Here is a 22,953-nt window from a genome sequence, read left to right on the forward strand (position 1 = left end):
TCCATCGAGTCTCCTGTCTACCTATTCCAGGTCTTCCGTGAGGATCAAATGAGATGAGGCACCTGAGAACACTTAACAGACATTTGGTTAAACTGTGAAATGTTTGCACCTGCTATAAAGCAAGTCGTGTTCCTGGGCTGAAGAAACTCCAAGGAGGCTAGTTGCTAGGGAAAGGCAGCTGTGCGTTGCTATGTGACGTCATTACCCTGACAGTCAGACACTTAGCATATTAACCTTATGTGTGTGTGTGTGTAGATAGATAGATAGATAGTGTGTGTGTGTGTGTGTGTATTGCTTTGGGGTCATTTTAAATACATTTCCACATGGTGGGGGTTGGAGGAATGAAGCCCTTTCATTGGTGGTTCTTATATAACAACTTTAGCTTTAGCATATGCATGATTTTCATAATTGCCCTTTGTCATTTTCCTAAGTGGTGCTACAAGGGCCATTGCATGTGGAAGAATGCTAATCAACAAAAACAAGATGGCAATTGGGGGTCATGGACCAAATTTGGCTCCTGTTCCCGGACGTGTGGAACGGGTGTTCGTTTCAGAACACGCCAGTGCAACAATCCAATGTGAGTATGACCCCTGTAATTCTGTCATTTTTGTAAAGGCCAGAAAATGCTTCAATATAATGCTATTACTATTTCATAAAGTACATGTAAAACACAGAGCATGAAAACTAAGGCTTTAAGTGTCTATTTTGGATAAATCTCCATTTTATCAATTTTGTGAACTGTAGTCAGTGGTAAAGATGAGAGGTTCAAGTGAAGATTAGAGATTTTGAAGAAATTGCTGTTTAGGAATATTGAAGAGTTGAGTAGGGAAGCCCATCACTGCGCTCTTGGGGCCTGGGCACCAAGGCCATTAGACCCACTGTTAGAAGAAGCACAGGTGTGTCACGGTGGCAGTAGCACCAAACACATATGCTTACCCACTTGGGTTAGAAGGGGGATGCTTCAGGGCAGGGCAACAACAAAATAAAGATGGTAGAAGAAGGCCAAAGAGCTGTTTGGGCAAATTTATCAACTTATTCACCCAGACTAAATTGATTGAATTCCTATTGCGCACTCAAGAAAATTTATTTTCTAAGGGAAAAAGTAACCAAAATATTAACCTTAGGACATTCTTCCTTGTCTAGGGTTTAAAATGTGAGTATCCCTGTGTGTCTGGCAGCAGATGGCTCTGAACATGTCTTTTATAAAGACTGAGGTCACATACAGGTCTTCACAGGAAGAGATGATGGTAGTAGAAATTAAAAAAAGCAATAAAAATTACAGTAATAAGAGCATCTAAGTTTCACTATGAGCCACACTCTAAGTTTTTTACATATGTTAATGCATTCAATCCTCTCAATATTTCTCTAAGGAAGAAAAGACGGGAAACTGAGGCATAGAGCTGTGGTCACAGTCACTTTGGGCTGCATCTACATGTTTTATGCATGGTAGAAAATATAAAATTTTCGAGTTCATATCTATGTTTTTATTTCTTTATAGATTTTTGCCATGCATTTAAAATATACTGTCTGAAAAGCCACTTGAAGTTGACTTTTGGGCCCCCTCCCTGCCCCCAGCAGGGAGAGGATGGTGCTTTTGGAAAGGAATTGCAATTAGGAAGCATGAGTTCATTCACTTGGTGCTGGCAGCTCAGAAACTCTGGCTTTCTGCCCTCCCTCGAGCACTGTGCCTGCAAGCTTCCACTGCTGGACCAGAGCCAAAAGGCCTTTTTAAATGTTGTCTTTTCTTTAGGCCCATCAATGGTGGTCAGGATTGCCCGGGTGTTAATTTTGAGTACCAGCTTTGTAATACAGATGAATGCCCAAAGCACTTTGAAGACTTCAGAGCACAGCAGTGCCAGCAGCGTAACTCCCACTTTGAATACCAGAACACCAAGCACCACTGGATGCCCTACGAACATCCTGACTGTGAGTAGATGCCTGCCCTTTCCCCGCTGTGTGGATGGTTACTTAGAGTTTATGCTTTGTCTACACCAATCCCTTGGACTCTTGATCCCTCTGTGGTAACTTAGAAACCTTGGTGCTTACAGGGGTAAGTCCTTCTGGGTTTCCAAGAATAAGGTTAGCGTCCTCCTTTCTCTAGAGCGGTGAGACTTGTGGAATAGTTCCTGGCAAGTAGCACTACCACCATCGCTACTGAAAAGACCAGTGGAATGCGGACAAAAGGAAAAGCCTGGAAGAGATGTCAAGTTTCCTCATTCAATGGAAATCCCTCCACTAGGAAACACTTTTGGAATTTTGTTACCTGTCCTTTCTGAATAATTAGAGGGAGATACTGTTCTTTTACAGTGGGGTCAGGAGTAAGAAAAAGACCAGTATTTAATAACAACAGAAACTTCACAACCTTTTTACTTTTGTACTACACACCAGTTTCCGAAAAATACACTTGGAGACTCCTTTTAACGTTTCACTTCTTACCCTTGAATTTTCAGTTACTTATGTTCAGATGGAAACTTCTTACCATATTTTTTACTTGGAAGAATAAAAGAAAATAATTACTTGATTATCATGTGATATAGTACACTGCTGAGTTCAGTTGAAAAGCTGTTTTAAAAGAAAGGTGCATCCGTGTAGGAATTAAAAGTTGCAATGCATTAGGAAGAAATGCATTATTTTTTCAATCTATTTTGGTGAAGTGAGTCACAGAAATTATATTAAATTTAGTTGAGATTATACAAAGGCAAAAGGTGGACTAGGTCATTGGGTTAAATGAAAGAGAAACCCTTTCGGCGCTGTAAGCACCACTGAAAGTAAAGTGGTTCTGATTTAAAGCATTTGAAGAGCTGAGGCTAAATCCAGGATTGCTGCACAACCTAGTTTGTGAGATAGTTCCAGTTTAGACCTGTGGTCCCTGTGTAGTTACTAATAGAGCCCTTTTTCACTCTCAAGAGTATCCCAGTTTAGATGTTAAATCATATGGTCACCCTGGTTGAAACAAATATGTTAAATATGTGTAATTTCTTCTTCTCTTTATTTTATTTATTTATACCTTTTTTTGTTTTCAGGAAATCATGTTGAAACTTTATATTTAAAAAATAAAATAAACTATACTGTTCAAATATACCACTTTATAGAGTTGATTTAACCCTCCATCTCATGCAGCCAAGAAAAGATGCCACCTGTACTGTCAATCCAAAGAGACTGGCGACGTTGCCTACATGAAACAGCTGGTACATGATGGGACGCGCTGTTCTTACAAAGACCCGTACAGCATATGTGTGCGAGGAGAGTGTGTGGTGAGCTCTCTGCAATGTATTGCAATTCTACTTTTACTATCTTTCATCTGCCTATTTTCAGAATTTTTAAACCATTTCATTCTGGGATATCACATTATGATGTAAATGTATGAATAGCTCATTAGCGAAACTAAGTCTGGGAGAAACTGCACTTAATAAAATCAAACTTTGCTCACTGGCCGAATCAAGACTTAAATGTAGTTGTCCCAGTTTCCAGCCAAATTCTTTTCCTAAGTCACTCTGATGTCTGTAGGTTGGGAATACAACGTGGGAACAATACCTTTGCTTTGAGTTCTTGACTAGTAGCCATCTGCTGTTAAAGTACACTTTAAAAAAAAAAATTCAGTGCTTAATGTATTTTATATTTTGTTTAAGAGATAATAGAAACTTTCCTCAGAACAAAAATAGCGAAGATGCAAAAACTATTTTTTTGGCCCCATTTAATCTCTTTTTTAAAGGCAGTTTTTTTACTTACTCATGTTCATATATAGGGAACTATCGTTATTAACTGAACACATCGCTCCTGTTTGATTTCTTTTCACTTCAGAACAACTAGTGTTATATTAATGAATCTTACATGCACAGGTGCCTCATAGTTGATCTGAATTTCCCCTGAAAGTAAAATCTGTGTTTGGTCATCTTTCACCTCCCTCATGTCTCGCACATCAATGGATGTGTGATAATTATTTCCTCTGCCCACTTTCATCTCAAACTTCTGAGCGCTGTGGCATGCCACATATTCTTATCCTACACTGATTTACATTAAGGAGCTGCCCCAGGTCAGAAAACCTTCAGTAATTCCCAGTCACGTTAATGTGAAAATGTGAACACTCAAGGCCTTGCACAGCCTGGGCTTTGCACCAGCTTTCCATTGGTTTAAATGTGGCTAAATAGTGTTCTCTGAACCCACTTTATGTGAACACACACACAATTTCCATGGCTCTGTTTGAATCCCTCCGCATTCCTAGAATGTATTTCCACAAACTCGATTCCTTCAGGGTCCTGTGAATGTCTCTACCACTTTGGTAAAGTTTTGTCTTCCATCCCTAGCCAACTTGTAAAGCTTGTCCTAATGTACAACTCACGATTTTATTATTCATCTTTATAAACATGAAAGCAACCAGGGAAACTCACCAACTTTTCGTCTCCTCGGCATCTACTACATTTGTGCTTAATACATGTTTGATGATGATGACGACTGTATATGATGGTCATTCGACGGGGGGAAGTTTATCTGGAGTACTAGTTATTTGATTGCACAGTAGTTCTTTAAAAGACCGAGGTATTTAAATCAGAGCCAGAATGAAAGTTTGGTGCAAGCGGCCTAACTGTGGGCTCCTGATTAAAACAAAGTCATCATTCTCTAGGATACTGACCTTGACTTGACACATTAGCCATATTTCACTTCTCTCCCCAGAAAGTGGGCTGTGATAAAGAAATTGGTTCTAACAAGGTTGAGGATAAGTGTGGTGTCTGTGGAGGAGATAACTCCCATTGTCGAACTGTGAAGGGGACATTTACCAGAACTCCCAGGAAACTTGGTAAGATGAGGCCTCTGATGAATTTAGTATCCTTCTCTGTGATTTGTATTTTTTGAGAATTCATTTAAGAATGCAGCGTTTTCTCTATAAACATAATAAAACATTAGCTGCTGATTTATTTTTATTCAGATAACCTTTTAAGGAAATATTTTTAAAAACTTTTCATGCTCCATAGCATTCATGATAAAAAATTATCTACTAAATGTTGATAAGGAACAAGTAAAATCACTATCCATTATAGAGCTAGCTAAAATCTGTTTTATTTTGCTTTTAATAAAATGCATTAGTTCTAATAAAATTGATGCTTATTTTGAACTTTCTATTGCACATAAATTGTTAATCAGAACTTAAAAAAATCACAAAACTTTAGATATGATTTAAAATATTACATTAGTTTTACTTCTTTTACTTTAAAAGTGAACAGGTTTTTCCTATTTCTAAGTCTATAAATCTAGGGTCCATATTTCATGTATTTTTTAAAATTTTATATTAAACAAAATTGAGGTACAAACAAAAATAACCTATGGTATAATTGCTTGTGCATGTGAACTTTTGTGCTTGTTATATAATTAATGACCTGGTCTTAGGCATATGATATGGTAAATTTCAACAGGTGGAACAAAAACACAAAAAATATGAAAAAATATTAGTAGTTTCATAGTTATCCATTGGAATTTTCATAAAAATGTAGATGTAAACATTTATTACAAAAATTTTTTAGTTTATAACAAATATTATTTTGTTATTCAATAAGTATTTATTAGGCAAATATTTCTGAGAGTTTGACATTTAAAAATAAATTTGATGTGGTGCTTCCCTTGAGGAACTTCTCTTATATCATCCAAAATAACACAAAATGATTTGGTGTACTTTGAGTATATGTTGTGGCTGTAATTTTCCTTTTTAAAAGAAAAGAAATTATTAAAAAGTTGGTCTTCATCCAAATGGAATAATTCTCTTAGTTCTTTTTATTCTCATACCTCAGCTACCCAACTCAAGTCAATTCCACACATCCCTGCTTTGTTCTTTGATATACTTAGGGTGGCAGAGCTAGGTGACTTAATTCTGGAGTTTTCTTAGGCATTCTTTATGCTAGTTATTGATGTCTTTGTTATTCCTGTGCAATAGTTTACTATGTTTTGTACTTTGAACATTGTTAAAAAGCAATTATTGCCTTCTTGCTGATTATATTATTTTAATAGAATTAGAATGTTATATATAAAAATAAATAATGGTTTGGTGGAGTAAAATGTAATTTTCTCCATCTTATGAAGTGATTCACTGCAGTTATATATTATTTTAGATGAGAAATAATTCATTTTGTTTTCTTTCCAGAGTGAATTAACGTAATGAAAAATTTTTAGACTCTTTTATTCTATATATTGTGTTAATATGAGCTAGTGATACTTTTTTGCAGACACCTCCAAAATTATATGAATCAAGGTCAGAAGAAAAGAAGAAAGCTTTCATCAGGCATACAGATTCAAACTGTTCCAAGATAATCTAACATCCACTTCTTTGCACTAAGGCTGTTATAGTCATTCAATAGACTAATTAACCTTTTCCAACAGGGAAACATTTAAGCAAGCGGTGCCATACAGAATTCGAGTTGCTGGGAAATGAAATCTGCAAGTATTCACCTTCAAATCACCTATATCATTTTTCATTCATGCTCAGTCTTACTTTCATTGACTATTAACAGTTTATTGGCATTAGCTAACTATTGTATATGCATTTTTACTTCAACATATAAAATTACAGAACATATTTTTAACTTACCTAAAAATATATATATATATATAGCTTATCATATAGTCAATGAAACAGCAAGACTTTGATAAACATGAAAACCTCCACTAATTAAAGACATTCTATTTAAGGGAAGACAAGAGGCGCCTTCACTTTACCCAAAGGAGCTCGTAATGTTTCTCTTGCTGAAACAAGGGAAGCTAAAAATGTACTGGGTAAGTTGTAGCACACTGCGGAAAGAGGGGCATCCATAAATGGAATCAAGCTGTTTTGCTGTCCTTGGCATCTTAAGCATGTTACTCGTAGCCATTGCACACTCAGGCAAACTTTTCTTGTACTGGACTTTCCTTGGCTCAGGTGCTGAAACCCTGACCCCCAAATTACTATTCCATTAGTTAAGCCACTAATGAATAATGTGAAAAGTTGGATAAACCTAACCAAAGGTAGATGTTAATTGTCCATATACAATTGGCAAACATGTTTCTTTCCAATTCCATTAGCAGTTGTGTATTTATAACTGAACTAGAGGCCCGATGCACGAAATTCATGCAAGGGCCTTGGCCTCGGCCCCTGCCCGCCGCCGTGGCCAAGGGCCTCTGCCGCCTCTGCCATGGCCTCTGCCAGCTGCGGCTTTGTCCCGAAGGAAGGACGTCCAGAAGGACATCTGGTCTAATTAGCATATTATGCTTTTATTATTATAGATTGCTGTCAGCACTCAAACTGTATTGGATGTTTTGTAATACAAGGTATCAGTTGCATCATCTTCCTCTATTTGTTTACTTTTTGACAGAAATGAGATATAATACTTGATTTATCTAATTGCCCTGACTATAGTTAATATAGTTGGGGTCTTAATTCTAAGTGATCTTAAGATAATTTTTAGGACATGTGATAATACTAAGAAGGTTTTTTATATATAAAACTAGAGGCCTGATGCACGAAATTTGTGCAAGGGGCTTGGCCCTCAAAACCCCGGCTGCCTCGGCCCTCGCAGTCCCGTCTTCATCCAGAAGATCATCCGGAGGGACCTCCAAATGGTCATTCCGCTGTTCGGCCGTTTGGTCAATTTGCATACTATGCTTTTATTATTATAGATGGAGTATAATAGGATTGATATATGATTTTAAAACCCAAGGCAGCACATTAAACATATTGAATTTATTATTTTTGCATAAAGAATTCAAATTGCTAGAAAATGAAATCTGCAAGTATTCACCTTCCAATCACCTATGTCATATCTCATTCTGTAGGAAGATTGAGGTTAGGGTCTGCATGTAAAGTCAATGTTTGGTATAATTTGCACATATTTTCCAAACAAATTATTTGGTCAAATTTACAATATATATTTTAAAACATCCCCATTATAAAACTGGTTTAAAGCTTAAAATTATTTGCTGATCACAAGAAAAATGAAAGCTGCTCACTGATTTTTCTTTTGTAATTTCTTTAGAACAAGGAGGATTTTACAGATTAAGATAACTTATTAATTAGTTTAGCCATCTGTACTCATTGCTTAGACTTTTGAAATAATATAGGTAAAATATTTTCAGAAGTTCAACTAAATACTCTAAAAATTGGCCCCACTTCAAAAGAGTGGTTTACAAAACTAAAATCACATTAGAGGGATGCAGGAAAGTATAGAATTTGCCTGAATTGTTGACACAATTCACAGGTCAACACAAGATAAATGGCTAATAGTTTAGAAACAAGATCAACTCTTTTCTTCCTCTTTAATTAAAGAAAAGGGGGGTAGGGTTTCCCCAAATCTCATGCCAGATGTCACACAAGCTACCAGTGCTTTGAAGTTAATTTCTGAAACAGCTTCTTTCAGTTCATGTATGCCCTCTTCTGCGTGCAGGAGCAGTGAGAACGTAATGCTCAGCTAACCAAGGTTGTCGCTTTTGTTTTCTCCTTTGCTTCCTACAAAATTTACTACACATGCAAAGGGTACCTTAAGATGTTTGATATACCCCCTGGTGCTAGACATGTGTTAATCCAAGAAGACGAGGCTTCTCCTCATATTCTTGGTAAGTGTTTCTGTCCACTGGCTCTGCTTTAACATGCATTTAAACATGGAACTGTCAAAGATATATCTATATCTATATATGTATAGGCATATATATATATATATATATATGCATATAATATATATATACATACACACACATATATATGAGATTTATGTCTATAGATGTGTATATATATATATGTGTATGTGTGTGTATACATATATATATACATACACACATATATATATACACACACATATAGATATGCAGGATTCAAGTTATATATAAATGCATTGTTGTGTGATTTTGTTGGTCATTTCTCCCAACTACTTTTCCTTTAAAACAAGAAATATTAAAAAATAGAGATTTAATTTTTGTTGAACCTTTATTGGTTCATTCTTTCATGAAGAAAGAAAAACCATTTGGCATATGTGTACATGTGCATTTTTGCTCTGCATTAGGGGATAAGAAAAAATAAATATGTTAAAATGCATTAAAGTAAGGAATAATATCAGAAAAATTTGCCATATTTATTTTGACAAATTAGTTCTGATATTTTGGTTGATGCCATACTGTATGCCTCTCCTTAATTTTATTGCATTTTTAGTTCTTTGACTAAAAAGCAACCACATGTGAATTTTACTAGTCTAATAAAAATTTCCCCACCATCTGCTATGTGTCCAGTTTCTGACTGGTACATGCAGATCCCGTTGCATGGCTGTTTATAATTTCCTAAAGAAGATTCTTTTGAATAACTTGAAATAGACAGTAAATAAGCCATTATGTTATAATAAGCCATTATATTATATGCTGAACTAACATACATGATTTATATTAATTATTATAGAAGTATCCATTATTTTCAAAAAGTATTTCCAGGTTCTGAGGAAATGTCTAGGATTGAGTGAGTTTGAAACTGTTAACCTCTTTGACAGTGTTTTCAAATGGGAACATTTCCCAATTTTTATCTTCTATGTAACCTTCTTGCTATGGCTTTTGACTAGTTAGAAATCCTTCTTGGGGATTTTAAATGGCTAATGAAGGAAAGAGGACTCAGATCAGAACTAACACTCAGTTTGACTTGTTTGATACTAATAATCGCAGTCTTTGACGTATAGGAGGGGATAGATAGACTTAGTAGGGGTCATCAAAGCTGCAATATGATAAAATGCTGGTTACTCATTTTCCTTCCTTTAGCTATTAAGAACCAGGCTACAGGCCACTATATTTTAAATGGCAAAGGGGAAGAAGCCAAGTCACGGACCTTCATTGATCTTGGTGTGGAATGGGATTATAACATTGAAGATGACATTGAAACTCTTCACACAGATGGACCTCTGCACGATCCTGTTATTGTGTTGGTATGTGGCAGTACAGGCTCTCTACGTGTAGTTGATTTAGCTGTAATGTTGTTATTTATTTATCTGAAAACACTTTTATCTTGAACAGTGAATATTCAGTTGCTTGTTTTTTTATAATTCCATTTACCTGGCCCTCTCCACTCTTTGACAACTTTGCCATATATTTTATTATATAATTATACATACGGTATAAACCCAATAACACAGTATTATGATTTTTGACTTGAGTAATTAAGTACTTGTTAAAGACAAGAAAATATATATTTACCATTTCCAACGCTCTTCATTTTTTCTTATAAATCTGACTTTCCACCAGGTATCATTCACTTTCAATATAAAGAACTTCCCTTAACATTTCTTGTAGTGTGGGTATGAGTGCTGGCAAAGCATGCTCTCAACCTTTAATCATCTGAAAATATCTTTATTTCATCCTTGTTCTTAAAGGATATGTTTACTAGATACAAACTTGTGGTTGCTAGTCTTTCTCTTTCAGTGCTTTGGAGATGTTTTTACAATATTGCAGGGAGTTCCAGGAATGTCAGGGCTGATCAAGGAGATGGCTATGAGGTGGCAGTAACATACACGAGCTTTATTGGTGACACCTTAGCAGGTTTGCCTGTAGGGCCACCATCCAACAGGACAGAGAAGAAAGGGAACTCCTATGAGAGAAGAGAGTGGAGAGGGGCTTTATGTAGCGAGGTGATGTCGCTCAGCAGCACAGGGGGAGTCTGGGTCTGAGTGCTCCCAGGGGCAGCAGCAGCAGCTTGGGATCCTTAGAGCCCCAGTTTCACGTATAGTTAGCAGATGTTGAATGCCGTTTCATATGGGTCTGCAAAGCAAGCGACCTCTAATGGCTAAAAACAAGCTTGTTTAGGCTACATTTAAAACAACTGTATATAAAATTTTGAGTTTGCCGCTAGCAGGCTTTTAAGCTAAAGAGGCTCAGCCTGCGGTGAAGAACTAAACAACCTCAGGGCCAATATACAGGGGCCATCTTTGACTCATTCGTGTAATATCTGTCTTCTAGAATCCACCATTTCTGATGAGAAGTAGCCTCATTTATATTGCTGCTCTATACATGAAGTGTCCATTTTCTCAGGCTACTTTTTAAGATTTTTTTTCTTTGTCATTTTGCTTTAACAGTTTGTTTATGCTTAGTTTGTGACATTATTTGTATGTATCAGGCTTGGGATTCACCAAGCATCTTGGCTCTGAAAGTTGAAGTTTTTCACCAAATTTGGGTTACTTTACCATTATGTGTTCCAGTTTGTTTGTACTCCTCTACCCCAGTCATTTTTCTACCCCTAGGACTCATTTACATGTATGTTAAACCAGTTGAAATTATTCCAGAATTTCCTCAGACTTTGGTCGTCCTTGCACGATCTTTATTCTCTGTTCTTCAGATTGGAGAATTTCTGTTGAGCTGTGTTCAGGCTCACTGACTGTGTCTTATGTGGTCTCCAATCTGTTGTTGAGTTCATCCAGTAAATTTTTCATGTCAGATGGTGGTATGCTTTTCTTTTCTAGAATTTCCATTCCCCCCCCCCCCCCCCCCCCCAGAGTCATTTCTGCTTCTCTGCTGAGATTTCTGTATATTTCCACTCATTTTGTCTAGTTTTCCCTTTAAGTCCTGCATCTTCACGTTTTCTGCTTCTATGGACTGATTTTTTAATGAGTCACTTTCCCGCTTCAACAGTCTTTTTTATTATACACTGGACATGATAGATGATGAGTTGTAGGGCCTTTGGTTTATGTCACTTTCCTTATCAGAGTTGGGTTTATCCTAGCTGGCAGACAGTTCCCTCTGATCCTAGGGGCCTGGTTTATTCTTCATTATGGCTGAGCTTTTTCATTTTGTCCTTATATTTATGACTTGGTATTTTGGGCGCATTAATACCTGGGGGTTGATGAGGCCTCTTGACCCTAGCTGGATAAGAACTCCCAGGTCTCTTAGCCCCGTCTGACTCTGGGCACCTCTGTCCTATTCCCAGGCCCACAGCAGCCACTCAGTGGTAGGTGGTGTAGTATCTTGGCCCCAGGTGTGCACAGACCAGCCTTCAGTCTGGGACTCATGCATCCCCTGGGCCACCCCTCCATGCATCCCCCTGTTCTTTAGTGCTCTGCCCTGCGAGTTCCATAGTTTTCTCAGTGAGAATGCGGTCTTGGCTGGAGTTCAGCAACCTGTGCCAGGGGCCAGACCTGGCTCTGTCAGGAAGCCAGGACCAGGCATTTTGCTCTTCTCAAGGGATCATTGTCCTTTGCTATTATTCAGTGTCTTCCCTTCCCCCACACAAAAAAAAAATTTCCCTCCTATAATTCTGTCCAGTTTTATTGCTTTTAATGTCAGGAAGGTACCTCTATTACTTCCTCATGGATGAAAGCAGAAGGCATCTACTTGATTGGAAAAACAGTGTTGCATTCTGTGTACAAATATTTATTAGACTCTCTATAAAAAATATTGCACTAATCTAAAACCAAATCTTCCCACTCAATCCCAAGGGTTTGTTTTTCCTTTGAAAATTATTTCCCTTTGGTAAAGTGCCTGTTCAAATCGTTTGCCTATTGCTAAAGTAGTTATTCTTTTTGTTGAGTTTTAAGAGTTGTTAATATATACTTGATATAATAAGTCTTCTGTGAAATAAGTTATTTGCCAAATATTTTCTTCTAGTCTATAAGTTTTTTTTTCCTTTCTCTTTGACTTTCACAGAGCAAAACATTATATTTTAACTTTGCTGAAATCTTAATGTACCAATTGTTTCTTCTATGGATCAAGATTTTGGTGTTAGCTTCCCTCCCCCCACCCCCACTCCCCAATCCAAGATCAAAGTGTTTTCTCATTTTTGGTAACAGTTCTGTAGTTTTACATTTCACATTTAGGTTTATGAACCATTTCTAGTTAATTTTTACATAAATTTTGTGTGATATGTTAGGTTCTTATTTTGCATACAGATGTCTGTATTATCTATTGCCTCATAACAAATTAACCCCAATTTAGTGGCTAAGTACAAAGCGACATTCCTTGGCTCCTAGTTTCTGTGGATCAGGTAATTGGGAGCAGATGAAATGGCTAGTTCTGACTCAGGATGTCTCGTGAGGTTGCTGTCAGCCATGGCCAAGCACCTCAAGGCTTACCAGCTCAGCCACATGGCCGTTGGAAGGCCTCAGAAGGTTACTCCTAAGCAATTCCTGTGGGAGCTGGCGGGCCTGGGATGTTCACCATATGAGCCTATCCATAGGCTGCTTAGGTGTCCTCATCCCATGGCAGCAGGCTTCCACTAACACAAGGGGTTCAGGGGACAGAGAAAGTGGAAGAGCACAACCAAGACAGAATCCGTCTTTCCTAACCTAATCTTGGAAGTGATATCCTGCCGGGGTTCTCGTCCCAGCCTTACAAAGGGTTCAGCAATCTGGAGAAAGGAGCTGCGCGTAGATTCCAGAAGGAGTCCAAGGACGAAAGATAATTTTGAAAGGCATTGGGGGGTCAGAGGATCCTCAGCTAAAGGAACTGAAGACCACCTCCTTATCTAGGACCCTTGCTTTTATTAACACAATTTGTCCTAAGGCAAGGTGGAAATATACACTTCAAAGGGTAAGGTTTCTGAAGGGTAGAATTTACAGAAGCATTGTCAGTTTGGGGAATAGCCTACTCAGGTGTTTGGCCAACAGGAGGCAATAAAATGCCCTGAGCTGTCTGGCAGCAAGCAATCCTATTCAGGTTTGGGGGAGATGCTTTTTAGCAGTCCCAGATGATTCAGCCCTGCTGACATGCTGGAACTGGCTTCCGGCAATATCCCTTCTTGTCTGCTGTTGTTTGTTTGCCAGAAGCAAGTCAGTGAGTCCAGTCCACATGGAAGGGGTGAGGATGTAAGCTCCATGTATTGAGAGGGAAAGTACAAAGGATCTGTGGACAGCATTTGAAGTCACCACAATGTCCAATTGTTCCAGCACCATTTGTTCAAACAAACAAAACAAACAAAAATTGTTATTTTTCAATTAAATTATCTTCTCATCTAGGTAAAAAATTAATTGTCTAAATGTATGTGGGTTTATTTTTGCACTATCATTCTGTTCCATGGGTTAGATGATTTTATAGCAAGATATATAATATTCAAAATCTTGTTAAGTTTGAATGATTGGTGATCAGAGCTCTATTTCACTTTTATGTAACTACACTGCATTCTTTTCCAGCCACACAGGTGTCTTGTCTCAGAGCCCTGCCCATTTTACCTCCACGGTGGGTGGCCTCAAGGCTTTGCCCACTGATAGTAATGTGGACATAGGGATCAATGTGGGCTGGAGAGATAGGAGATTTATACCTAGCCTAGAGGGCTTTGAACAAGCAGTGCTCTTATCATTATGATCTTTCTTTCCTTCCCTAAAGGACTGGAACCCCAGCGAGGGAGCCCTAAAACATGGGGACTAGGTTCTCTGGGGCTGAAAGCATTAGACATCTGGCTAGAGTGTAAGGGCCAGGGCTTGGTTTTTAATGCTTGTTTAAAAACAAAGACTAGAAGGGGAAAAGAGAATGGAACTCAGATAACCCCAGCTTTCTTGTGATTTAGCATCCCTCAACTTCTCAAACAAAAGCTGTTTCTAAAAGTTTAGTTTAAAAACCAATGAATTATGAGTGGATAATAAAGCTGTGGTACCTTTACACAGCGGACTAGTACTCAGCCGTAAAAAAAGAAGGAAACCTTACCTTTTGTGACAGCATGGATAGACCTGGAGAGCATTATGCTAGTTGAAATAAGCCAGCCAGAGGAAGAGAAATATCACATGATCTCACTTATATGTGGAATCTAATGAACAAAATGAACAAGCAAAATAGAGACAGACTCATAGAGAGCAAGCTGACAGCTGGGGGAGGGAGGACGAGGAAGGCTTTGGGATGGGTGCGGGGGAAATTGAGCAAAAAAGAGAAAAAACTAAAAACAAAACAAACACCGTACCAATGAATTGCACATTTCTCCACTTGTATGATGCATATAATCTTATAAGTACGTGAAAGTTAATAAATATTTATTTTTTAAAATAATTCTTTGCTCTAAACAAAATTAAAAAGCAATTTTAAAATTCCATATACTTGCAATGCTTATAAAAAGTTAATATCATTATGCATAGATTAATTAGAAAAAATATATTTATACCAATTTCACAAAAAGAGGACATGATGTGAACATGCAATGTACAGCAGACAAGATTGACATGGCTTCAAACAGGAAAATTAAACTTTACTATTTATTAAGTAACAACCAAAACAACAATCTTTTGCCCAGTTAATAAAGATGAAAACTATATAATAGGTAGTGCTGACTTGGGGCACTTTCACATACTATCTGAATATGAAAGTAATGATTATTCTAACTATTCTAAGGTGTTTGTACTCTTTAGCCCCAAGTTACCATAAAGGTGGGGACAAATTCTAATCAATACAAATATTTATGATAAGTAAATGGTTAAATAATGCACATGACCTTAGGATTATACACTGTGCTGACATTTAAAGTTACATTTTTAAATAATAGTTACTATCTTGGGAAATGTGCATAATACATTTAGTGAAATAAGCAAGTCTAGAAAGTATGTGTGTATGTGCACATACACACAATATGAAACTATCTTGAGGGTATATCCTAAAATGATAGACGTACTTCAGTTTTCTCTGATTTAGTATAATTATGGATGATTTTTTCCCCTGTATTTTCCTATCATCTATATTTTCTGAAGGGAACTTTGTTATCTTGCTCATCATAACAAAACACTTTAAAGAATAATTTTTAACTGCACTAAGGAGATATATAACTTAATGAAATTTACAGTGAATCTTACTATAAAATTATTATTTTTATAATAAAAACTCTTACTCCTCAGTGTATGTATTTTTATATTTTTTATGGTCAAAGTTTTATATATTTAAGGTTTTGTGGGTTGTTTTTTTTCTTAAACAGGGCACACTTGTACCTTCGTTGATTAAAATAAAAACATGTTTTTAGAAACAACTTGAAGGTCTTCCAGTTTCAATAAGAGCAATATTCTGAAATATTTATAATTTTTCATTCCTAATTTACAATTCTCAGGTGATTTACATATATCTATTTCCTGTGTGCATTAGATTATACCTCAGGAGAATGATACCCGCTCTAGCCTTACATATAAGTACATCATCCATGAAGACTCCGCACCTACAATCAACAACAACAATGTCATCCAGGAAGAATTAGACACTTTTGAGTGGGCTTTGAAGAGCTGGTCTCAGTGTTCCAAACCCTGTGGTGGAGGTAATAGTTGACACATTTATACCTTTACTAAGCAATTCATATTAAGCCAATCTGCTTGATTCTGCCTTAAGGATTATCTCTAATGGAGGCCATAATCTGAGAATACCATACAGAGCTCAGAGCTAAAAGATAAATACAACGAATTTTTACAGAAATTTCAGAATCTACAAAGGGTAGGAATCCATTCATAAATGTAGACCTTCTTAAATCCTCTTTCCCTTTCCCTCGAGTTCTTTCAGTCTCGTGTTATGTAGGGTTCACTTTATTCTTCCCAAATTCAGTGTCCTCTAGTGCTCACCTTCTGCACTTTTACTTTCCATACCTATGTGTTTCTTTTCTATCAGTGTTAATAGTAAAAGCTATTAGTTGTACTATGTACCAGGTACAGCTTTAAATGCTTTACATATTAATGCATGAATACTCACATGCCTCTGTGAAGTCACTTCTATTATTATGCCTGTTGTATTAATGGAGAAACCGAAGCACAGGGAAGATAAATAATCCATAAGGTCAAACCCAGGAGATCTATCCTCTTACTACATCATGCTGCTTCTCTGCCCTCCCTAACGTAAACCCATTAAGCTGTTCTCATGGGTTCTCCGTTTCCCCCATTATCCATTCCTCTTCTTCTCAACAGCAGTGCTCCAGAATTGGGCTGGCCAAGAAAGAATTCTCCCAACAGACAGGAGAAGGCCAGGACCTCTCACAATAATGACACTGACTAATTGAAAACAAAAGATTATTAAACCATTTATTTTATTTTAAATTCAAGAATGCATTTCTAAAGTGTTTTTTTTTGGGGGGGGAGGGCCGAAGGAGTAGGCATAAAGTGTTTTAGTTACTTATGTAAAACAGCACTTTATTCATTATACGAAGTTTATTTAATTTGGATCCTCCCTCCTGTTGCACCCTCAGCACTGACTTGGTCACAAGATTTGTCATATACACCTTTTTAACATCTACCACATCTATTCCTTCCTCACGGGCTTCCTTCACAATTTTGGAAGGGAAGATAGTTGCAAAAGTCTCTTAGGGAACTAATTTTTTATTTTCTTCTCTTCCTTTATTTACAGGGTAATCTTTCTTGAATGAATGAGTGAATGCATTAATGAATTAATGTGTAGAATTATATTATTTCCTTGATTCAAATCCTTTAGTCTCTTAATGTGTTGCCCTGAAATACAATATAATTTATGTAGTATTCTTGCCAAAAGTGAATAACCTGAATCTGACCATTAGGAGACTATTAAATAAATCCAAATTGTGGGACATTTTACAAAACAACTGGCCTGTACACCTCAAATATATTAACGATAAAGAGGCTCAAAAACTGTTCCTGATTAATTCCATGACAACTAAATATCCTTGACTGGAAAAACATTGCAGCACAAAACATTATAGGAACAATTGAAAATTTTGGGGTATGGTCAATATATATATATAGATATAGATATAGATATATAGATATATAGATATATATATATAGATATATATATATATATAAAGACAGCAACCGGAACACTGGAACAACCAGAATGACAGGTCACTATGACACCCACTGTGACCAGCAAACCAGCCTAATCGGGGGGTGGGGCTGGCTGGCCAACCTCCCATGACCCCTCCTCAAACCTGGGCCTGCCCCCGATTGGCCACTCCCACCCCAATCAAGGGCCAGGCAGCTGACCAACTCCCCATGCAGCTCCTCCTGGCCAACCCCTTCCACAATCGGCCTGCCCCACCCTGATGGGCCTGCAGCCCCTCCCCCTGGCCGGCCCGTCCCTGATTGCCCCCATCCCAATAGCGGGTGGGGCCGGCCTGCCAATCTCCCGAGTCTCCCCCTGGCCGGCCCCACCCCCTATTGGGATGGGGAGAGGCTGTGGGCTAATTGGGGTGGTGGGAGCCCATCAGGGGTGGGGCCGGCCTGCCAATCTCCCGCCATCTGCCCCACCCCTGATGGGCTCCCACCACCCCAATTAGCCCACAGCCTCTCCCCCTGCCCAGCCCCATCCAAGATCATTCGCCCATCCCCCGATCAGCCCCACCACCCTGATCCGCCTGCAGCCCCTCCCCCAGCCAGCTCCAGTCCCAATCGGCCCCCCACACACCATTCAGGTGTGGAGCTGGCTGGCACACTGCACACAGCTCCTCCCACAGCCAGCCCCACCCAATCATGGGCAGGGCCCACCGGCCAATCACCTGTGGCCCCTCCCCCCAGCTGGCCCAACCCTGATCCATCCATGATCAGGCCAGCTGGCCAATCTCCTGCCATCTACCCCTCTCGACAGGCCTGGCCCCAATCCGCCTGATTGGGTCCAGGCCAGCCAGACCCCACCCGTGCACGAATTCATGCACTGCACTTCTAGTCTATATATATATAAAAGCCTAAGCCACCGTTATGACCGGTCGCTATGACACACACTGGCCAGCAGGAGGCAGACGCTCAATGCAGGAGCTTCCCTCTGGTGGTCAGTGTGCTCCCACAACCAACCTTCAGTGGCTGGCCAACCTCCTGCAGTCCTTCCCCCCAGCTGGCCGGCCTCAATCGGCCTGATTGGGCCTGGGCCAGATGGCCCTGATCAGCCACAATCACCTGCCAGGCCAAGGGACCCCACCTGTGCATGAATTCATGCACCGGGCCTCTAGTTATATAATATTAGATCTGCATTAAATATCCTGACTTTAAGAATTATAGTGTGGTTATGTAAAAAACTGTGCTTACTCCCAAATGGTTCAGCAGAATTTTACATATGTTATATAGTAATTATATACAAGTTAATATATGTATATATCTCAAATACATATAGCATGACATGGTAACACAAGGTTAATCTAGATGCAAGGTATACAAATGTTTATTATGCTTTCCTTACAACTTTCTTTAGATTTAAAATTTTCAAAATAAAAAATTATTTACAAATGTGAAAGTTGTTGGTTGAAGAGATCTTTAATAACTCCCTGTGACCTTCAAAATAAACTCCAAACATTTGTCTGGCAGTCAAGGCTTTTACATGGAGCCTTTCCTATCTCCCAGCCCCTTCACACATGAAACTTCAGTCATTCAAAGAGACCTGCAGTTTTCTATAGGTCATTTCCTTTGCTTGGAGGAATATTTTGCTTTATCCCCTTTATGCAATACTATTTGAACTTCAATATTCTACTAAAGGAAGTGCTGATCATGTAAGAAGGATTCCCTCCCCTTCTCTAGCTAAGTTAGAGACTTTCTCCTCTGTGTTGCTTTGGTGCCCCCTACAGTGCATTATGTACATAACCCTGAAAAGCCTATGTCACAGGTTATTGTCACAGTGGTTTTCAAACTTGTCCTTAATAATAGAGTCTCTCTATCCAGGGTTTGGTTTATTAGCAAATTTACGGTTACTATTTAATAATTTGTAATATTTGTTAAATGTAGGCTCTGAAAAGAAGTTTTCTTTGTTTAATTTACTTCTGGACCTTCAACAACTAGAAAAGTGGCTGGTTTATTGTATACATTCAGTAAATATTTGTTGAATGAATAAGTGATTAAATACAAAAAAAGGTATCTCCTTTCCCAGGTTTCCAGTACACTAAATACGGATGCCGTAGGAAAAGTGACAATAAAATGGTTCATCGCAGCTTCTGTGAAGTCAACAAAAAGCCGAAACCTATTAGAAGAATGTGCAATATTCAAGAGTGTACACATCCACTGTAAGCATTTATTTTAACTATCATACCCTGAGGACAAAATAGTATGGATTTAAATGTCTTTAGCTCTTTTCAATTTTAGTCAAAGCTAATACATGTATCTAGTTTAAATAGTCAAATCAATTCCCAGGAATTATGTGAAGCTGTGGTTCCCTGCTCTCTACCATATTCCTTCTTCTCAAAAATATATTTTTATATTTGGTAAAAAATAAATAAGTGTAGGCAGCTATGGTCATCTCACCATTCCATATGTGGGTTTTTACATAGCCCCATGTATTCACTATGGTTTCTTTCTCTATTGTCCCTTGACTGTATCTGTTGTCCATGAGTTAAAAGTCTGATTTACCTTCTACAGAAGACAAAAAAAAAGTCTTCTGCTGGGTTAGAGGAGGAGCAGTCACCCAGTGAAGTAAAAAATTATGAGGCCCGCCCTAGCCAGTTTGGCTCAGGGGCTAGAGCATTAGCCTGTGGACTGAAGGGTCACGGGTTCAATTCCAGTCAAGGGCACATGCCTGGGTTGCGGCTCGATCCCCAGTAGAGGATGTGCAGGAGGTAGCCAATCAATGATTCTGTCTCATCATTGATGTTTCTATCTCTCCCTCTCTTTACTCTCTGAGATCAATAAATATATATTTTTAAAAAATTAGGAGGCCTAACTGCCTCCAAGTAGACTTTCCATCAGTCCCTGTTTTCAGCCCTGCCATCACCCTCACTTTCACCTGAGGCTTTAAGCTCTCAGTTTCTGAAATTCTTCATCATCAGTTTATTAGCTCCTACTGCTGATTTAAACTTCATTCTTCTTATGTCTGCTAACTACTCTCTAGGTTCCAAAATTATCTTGTGGTGGCTTCTTTTCAATTTTTTTTTTCTTTTGGCCTTTGTGCCATTTTTCTCACTTGTTGTCATTCTAGGAGTTTCAAGATGGAATAAGGTAATCATAATTGTCTATGATATTAAGCGTATGTTTCTAGAGTAATTCCCATCTTCAAATGAGAGTCACTACCAAGGCCTTCAAAATGAGTTGCCAGAATACATTGTACTGCCTGTTTGACGAGCTAGAGCTATCTTAAACTGTTAATACCAAAGACTGAAAGGTTTTAGCATGGTTGTATTTTGGAGCCCCATATATATGGAAAGAACAAAAATTGCAGAGAAAAAGTAACTTTAGAAAGGCTAAATAGTATGCCTCAATTACATTCTGACAGATTGATAAGCAGATGGAACCAACAGTCACAGCCCTTGGGAACCTGGTAACCACATGTAATGGAGAACTGCCTGCAGTATTGTATACACGGCTGATTTGGAGAGTACTGCGGGCATTGACATTGACACTAGAATTTGGAAATGTCGCATGGGAAATCTTTTTGAAAAGATTTTGGAAATATTTCTTTCAGGTGCATTCAAGCCCTGGATGGCCACTATCTTTACATTTTTGTCAGACCCATTAAGGGCCAACATGAAGAACTGAATTTTCCAAACAGACTAGATATTTCCGGCAATCTTCATGGCAATGATTGTAGAAGTAAAAGACATCTCCAAAAATGAAAAATGAATAAATTCATGGTTTCATGGAAAAAGCAGCAGCAGCCCAATAAATTTGTGTTAGCAAGTGTAGGATGGATTCCTTTTTTTATAATTTCCTTTCAGATCTTTAACGCCATTAGGCAGTATGGCTGAGAGTGAGTATTATTTTATAAACTGCCATCGTGTCTAAACCTAACCAGGTATCCTTAAGATGAGTTTCAGAAACCTTCTGTTGGTCATCCTTTAGGAACGGAGAAAGTTTCAGAATCATTGGAAGGCAGGAAAATACTAAGCCATTCAAAAATAGAAGTGTCGGGCCTATCCTTATTAGAAAGTTCTAAGACCTTTTTAATTGTTCAATGCACCCCTCTCTCTGAAAGTGCTTCCTCTACTACCGTGGGCCCCGCTGGGTTGCACGTCACTCAGAGAGCAGGAGAGTCTAGGCTTACAGGGCAGGAAGGTGCACATTCTACACCCCAGTCACCATGTTCACTTCACCCCCACACCCACAGCTGGATAGCGGAAGAGTGGGAGCATTGCACCAAAACTTGTGGGAGTTCCGGCTACCAGCTTCGCACCGTGCGCTGCCTTCAGCCCCTCCATGATGGCACCAACCGCTCTGTGCACAGCAAGTACTGTGTGGGTGACCGTCCCGAGAGCCGCCGGCCTTGTAACAGAGTGCCCTGCCCAGCCCAGTGGAAAACGGGGCCCTGGAGTGAGGTGGGTGTGTGAGCTCTGCCTGCACGTGTCTGTGCATAAGATAGGAAGCCTGTTTTCATCTGGCTTCAATATCAGGCAGGCCTTGTGTGAATTGAGAAACTCGCATATTTTAAAATCATTAAGCACCTGGAGGTGTTTGAAAATTTAATATTTTAAAGCAGTGTTTGCATTTAAGATTAGTTGGTCGAGGCAAACCCTGTTTGAGTGTTTTGTGACAGAGAGGAGTCTAAAGGCGACTGATCTTCTGTTTAGTATATTTGTTGACTTCACCGTTCCTACGAGTTTAATTCCAAACCCCTGCCCCATTTGGCACCACACTAACTATCCTTTTTTTTTTTTTTATTGAGGTGTAATTAGCACAACATTATATCCCAGGTGTACAATGTAAGGATTCGATATCTGTATATATTGCAAAATGATCACCACACGAAGTCCTACACTGACCCTTCTTATTCGATTTATTCCAACTCTTTGACCCAGTTTGAGTAAAATTCCCACTGTTCCAAAGAGACTGTTCTGGGTAGAGAGCCTCCTACCTTTTGTAGGTTGGCCCTTCCCCCTCCTCCTATCTGCCCATCTCCCTCTCATCTACCAAGGCTCATCTCCACGGCACCTTAGAGGTGCTTTTCCCAAAGCCCTTCCTGTGCACCCGGAGGCGTGTTGTTCGTGGCGGACTACTCTAACTCCTGTCCTTGAGTCTGGGCTCACTGCTAATCCACCCACTTCTCAAGAACTGTGCGCCCTGCCTCCCCGGTACCCAGCCAGTGCCTATGAAAATGATGTTGGTTTGGTGACTGGCTGACTCCGTGTTGGGGTGCCTGAATTAACGTCTTTGA

General features: G+C 38.8%; 1 protein-coding gene across 1 annotated transcript in view; it reads left to right on the forward strand.

The window, feature by feature from the left end:
- Positions 1-22,953, forward strand: part of ADAMTS3 (ADAM metallopeptidase with thrombospondin type 1 motif 3) — a 231,747-nt gene that overhangs the window by 203,425 nt on the left and 5,369 nt on the right. Inside the window, exons 12-20 of the mRNA XM_008157465.3 lie at positions 432-577; positions 1,751-1,926; positions 3,121-3,254; positions 4,672-4,795; positions 8,491-8,571; positions 9,751-9,914; positions 16,027-16,192; positions 19,744-19,876; positions 21,910-22,117. Of these exons, the coding sequence (XP_008155687.2) occupies positions 432-577; positions 1,751-1,926; positions 3,121-3,254; positions 4,672-4,795; positions 8,491-8,571; positions 9,751-9,914; positions 16,027-16,192; positions 19,744-19,876; positions 21,910-22,117 (1,332 nt within the window). The remainder of the gene's footprint in view (positions 1-431; positions 578-1,750; positions 1,927-3,120; positions 3,255-4,671; positions 4,796-8,490; positions 8,572-9,750; positions 9,915-16,026; positions 16,193-19,743; positions 19,877-21,909; positions 22,118-22,953) is intronic.

Source organism: Eptesicus fuscus, chromosome 2, assembly GCF_027574615.1.
Source record: "Eptesicus fuscus isolate TK198812 chromosome 2, DD_ASM_mEF_20220401, whole genome shotgun sequence".
In the NCBI taxonomy this organism is placed as follows: domain Eukaryota; kingdom Metazoa; phylum Chordata; class Mammalia; order Chiroptera; family Vespertilionidae; genus Eptesicus; species Eptesicus fuscus.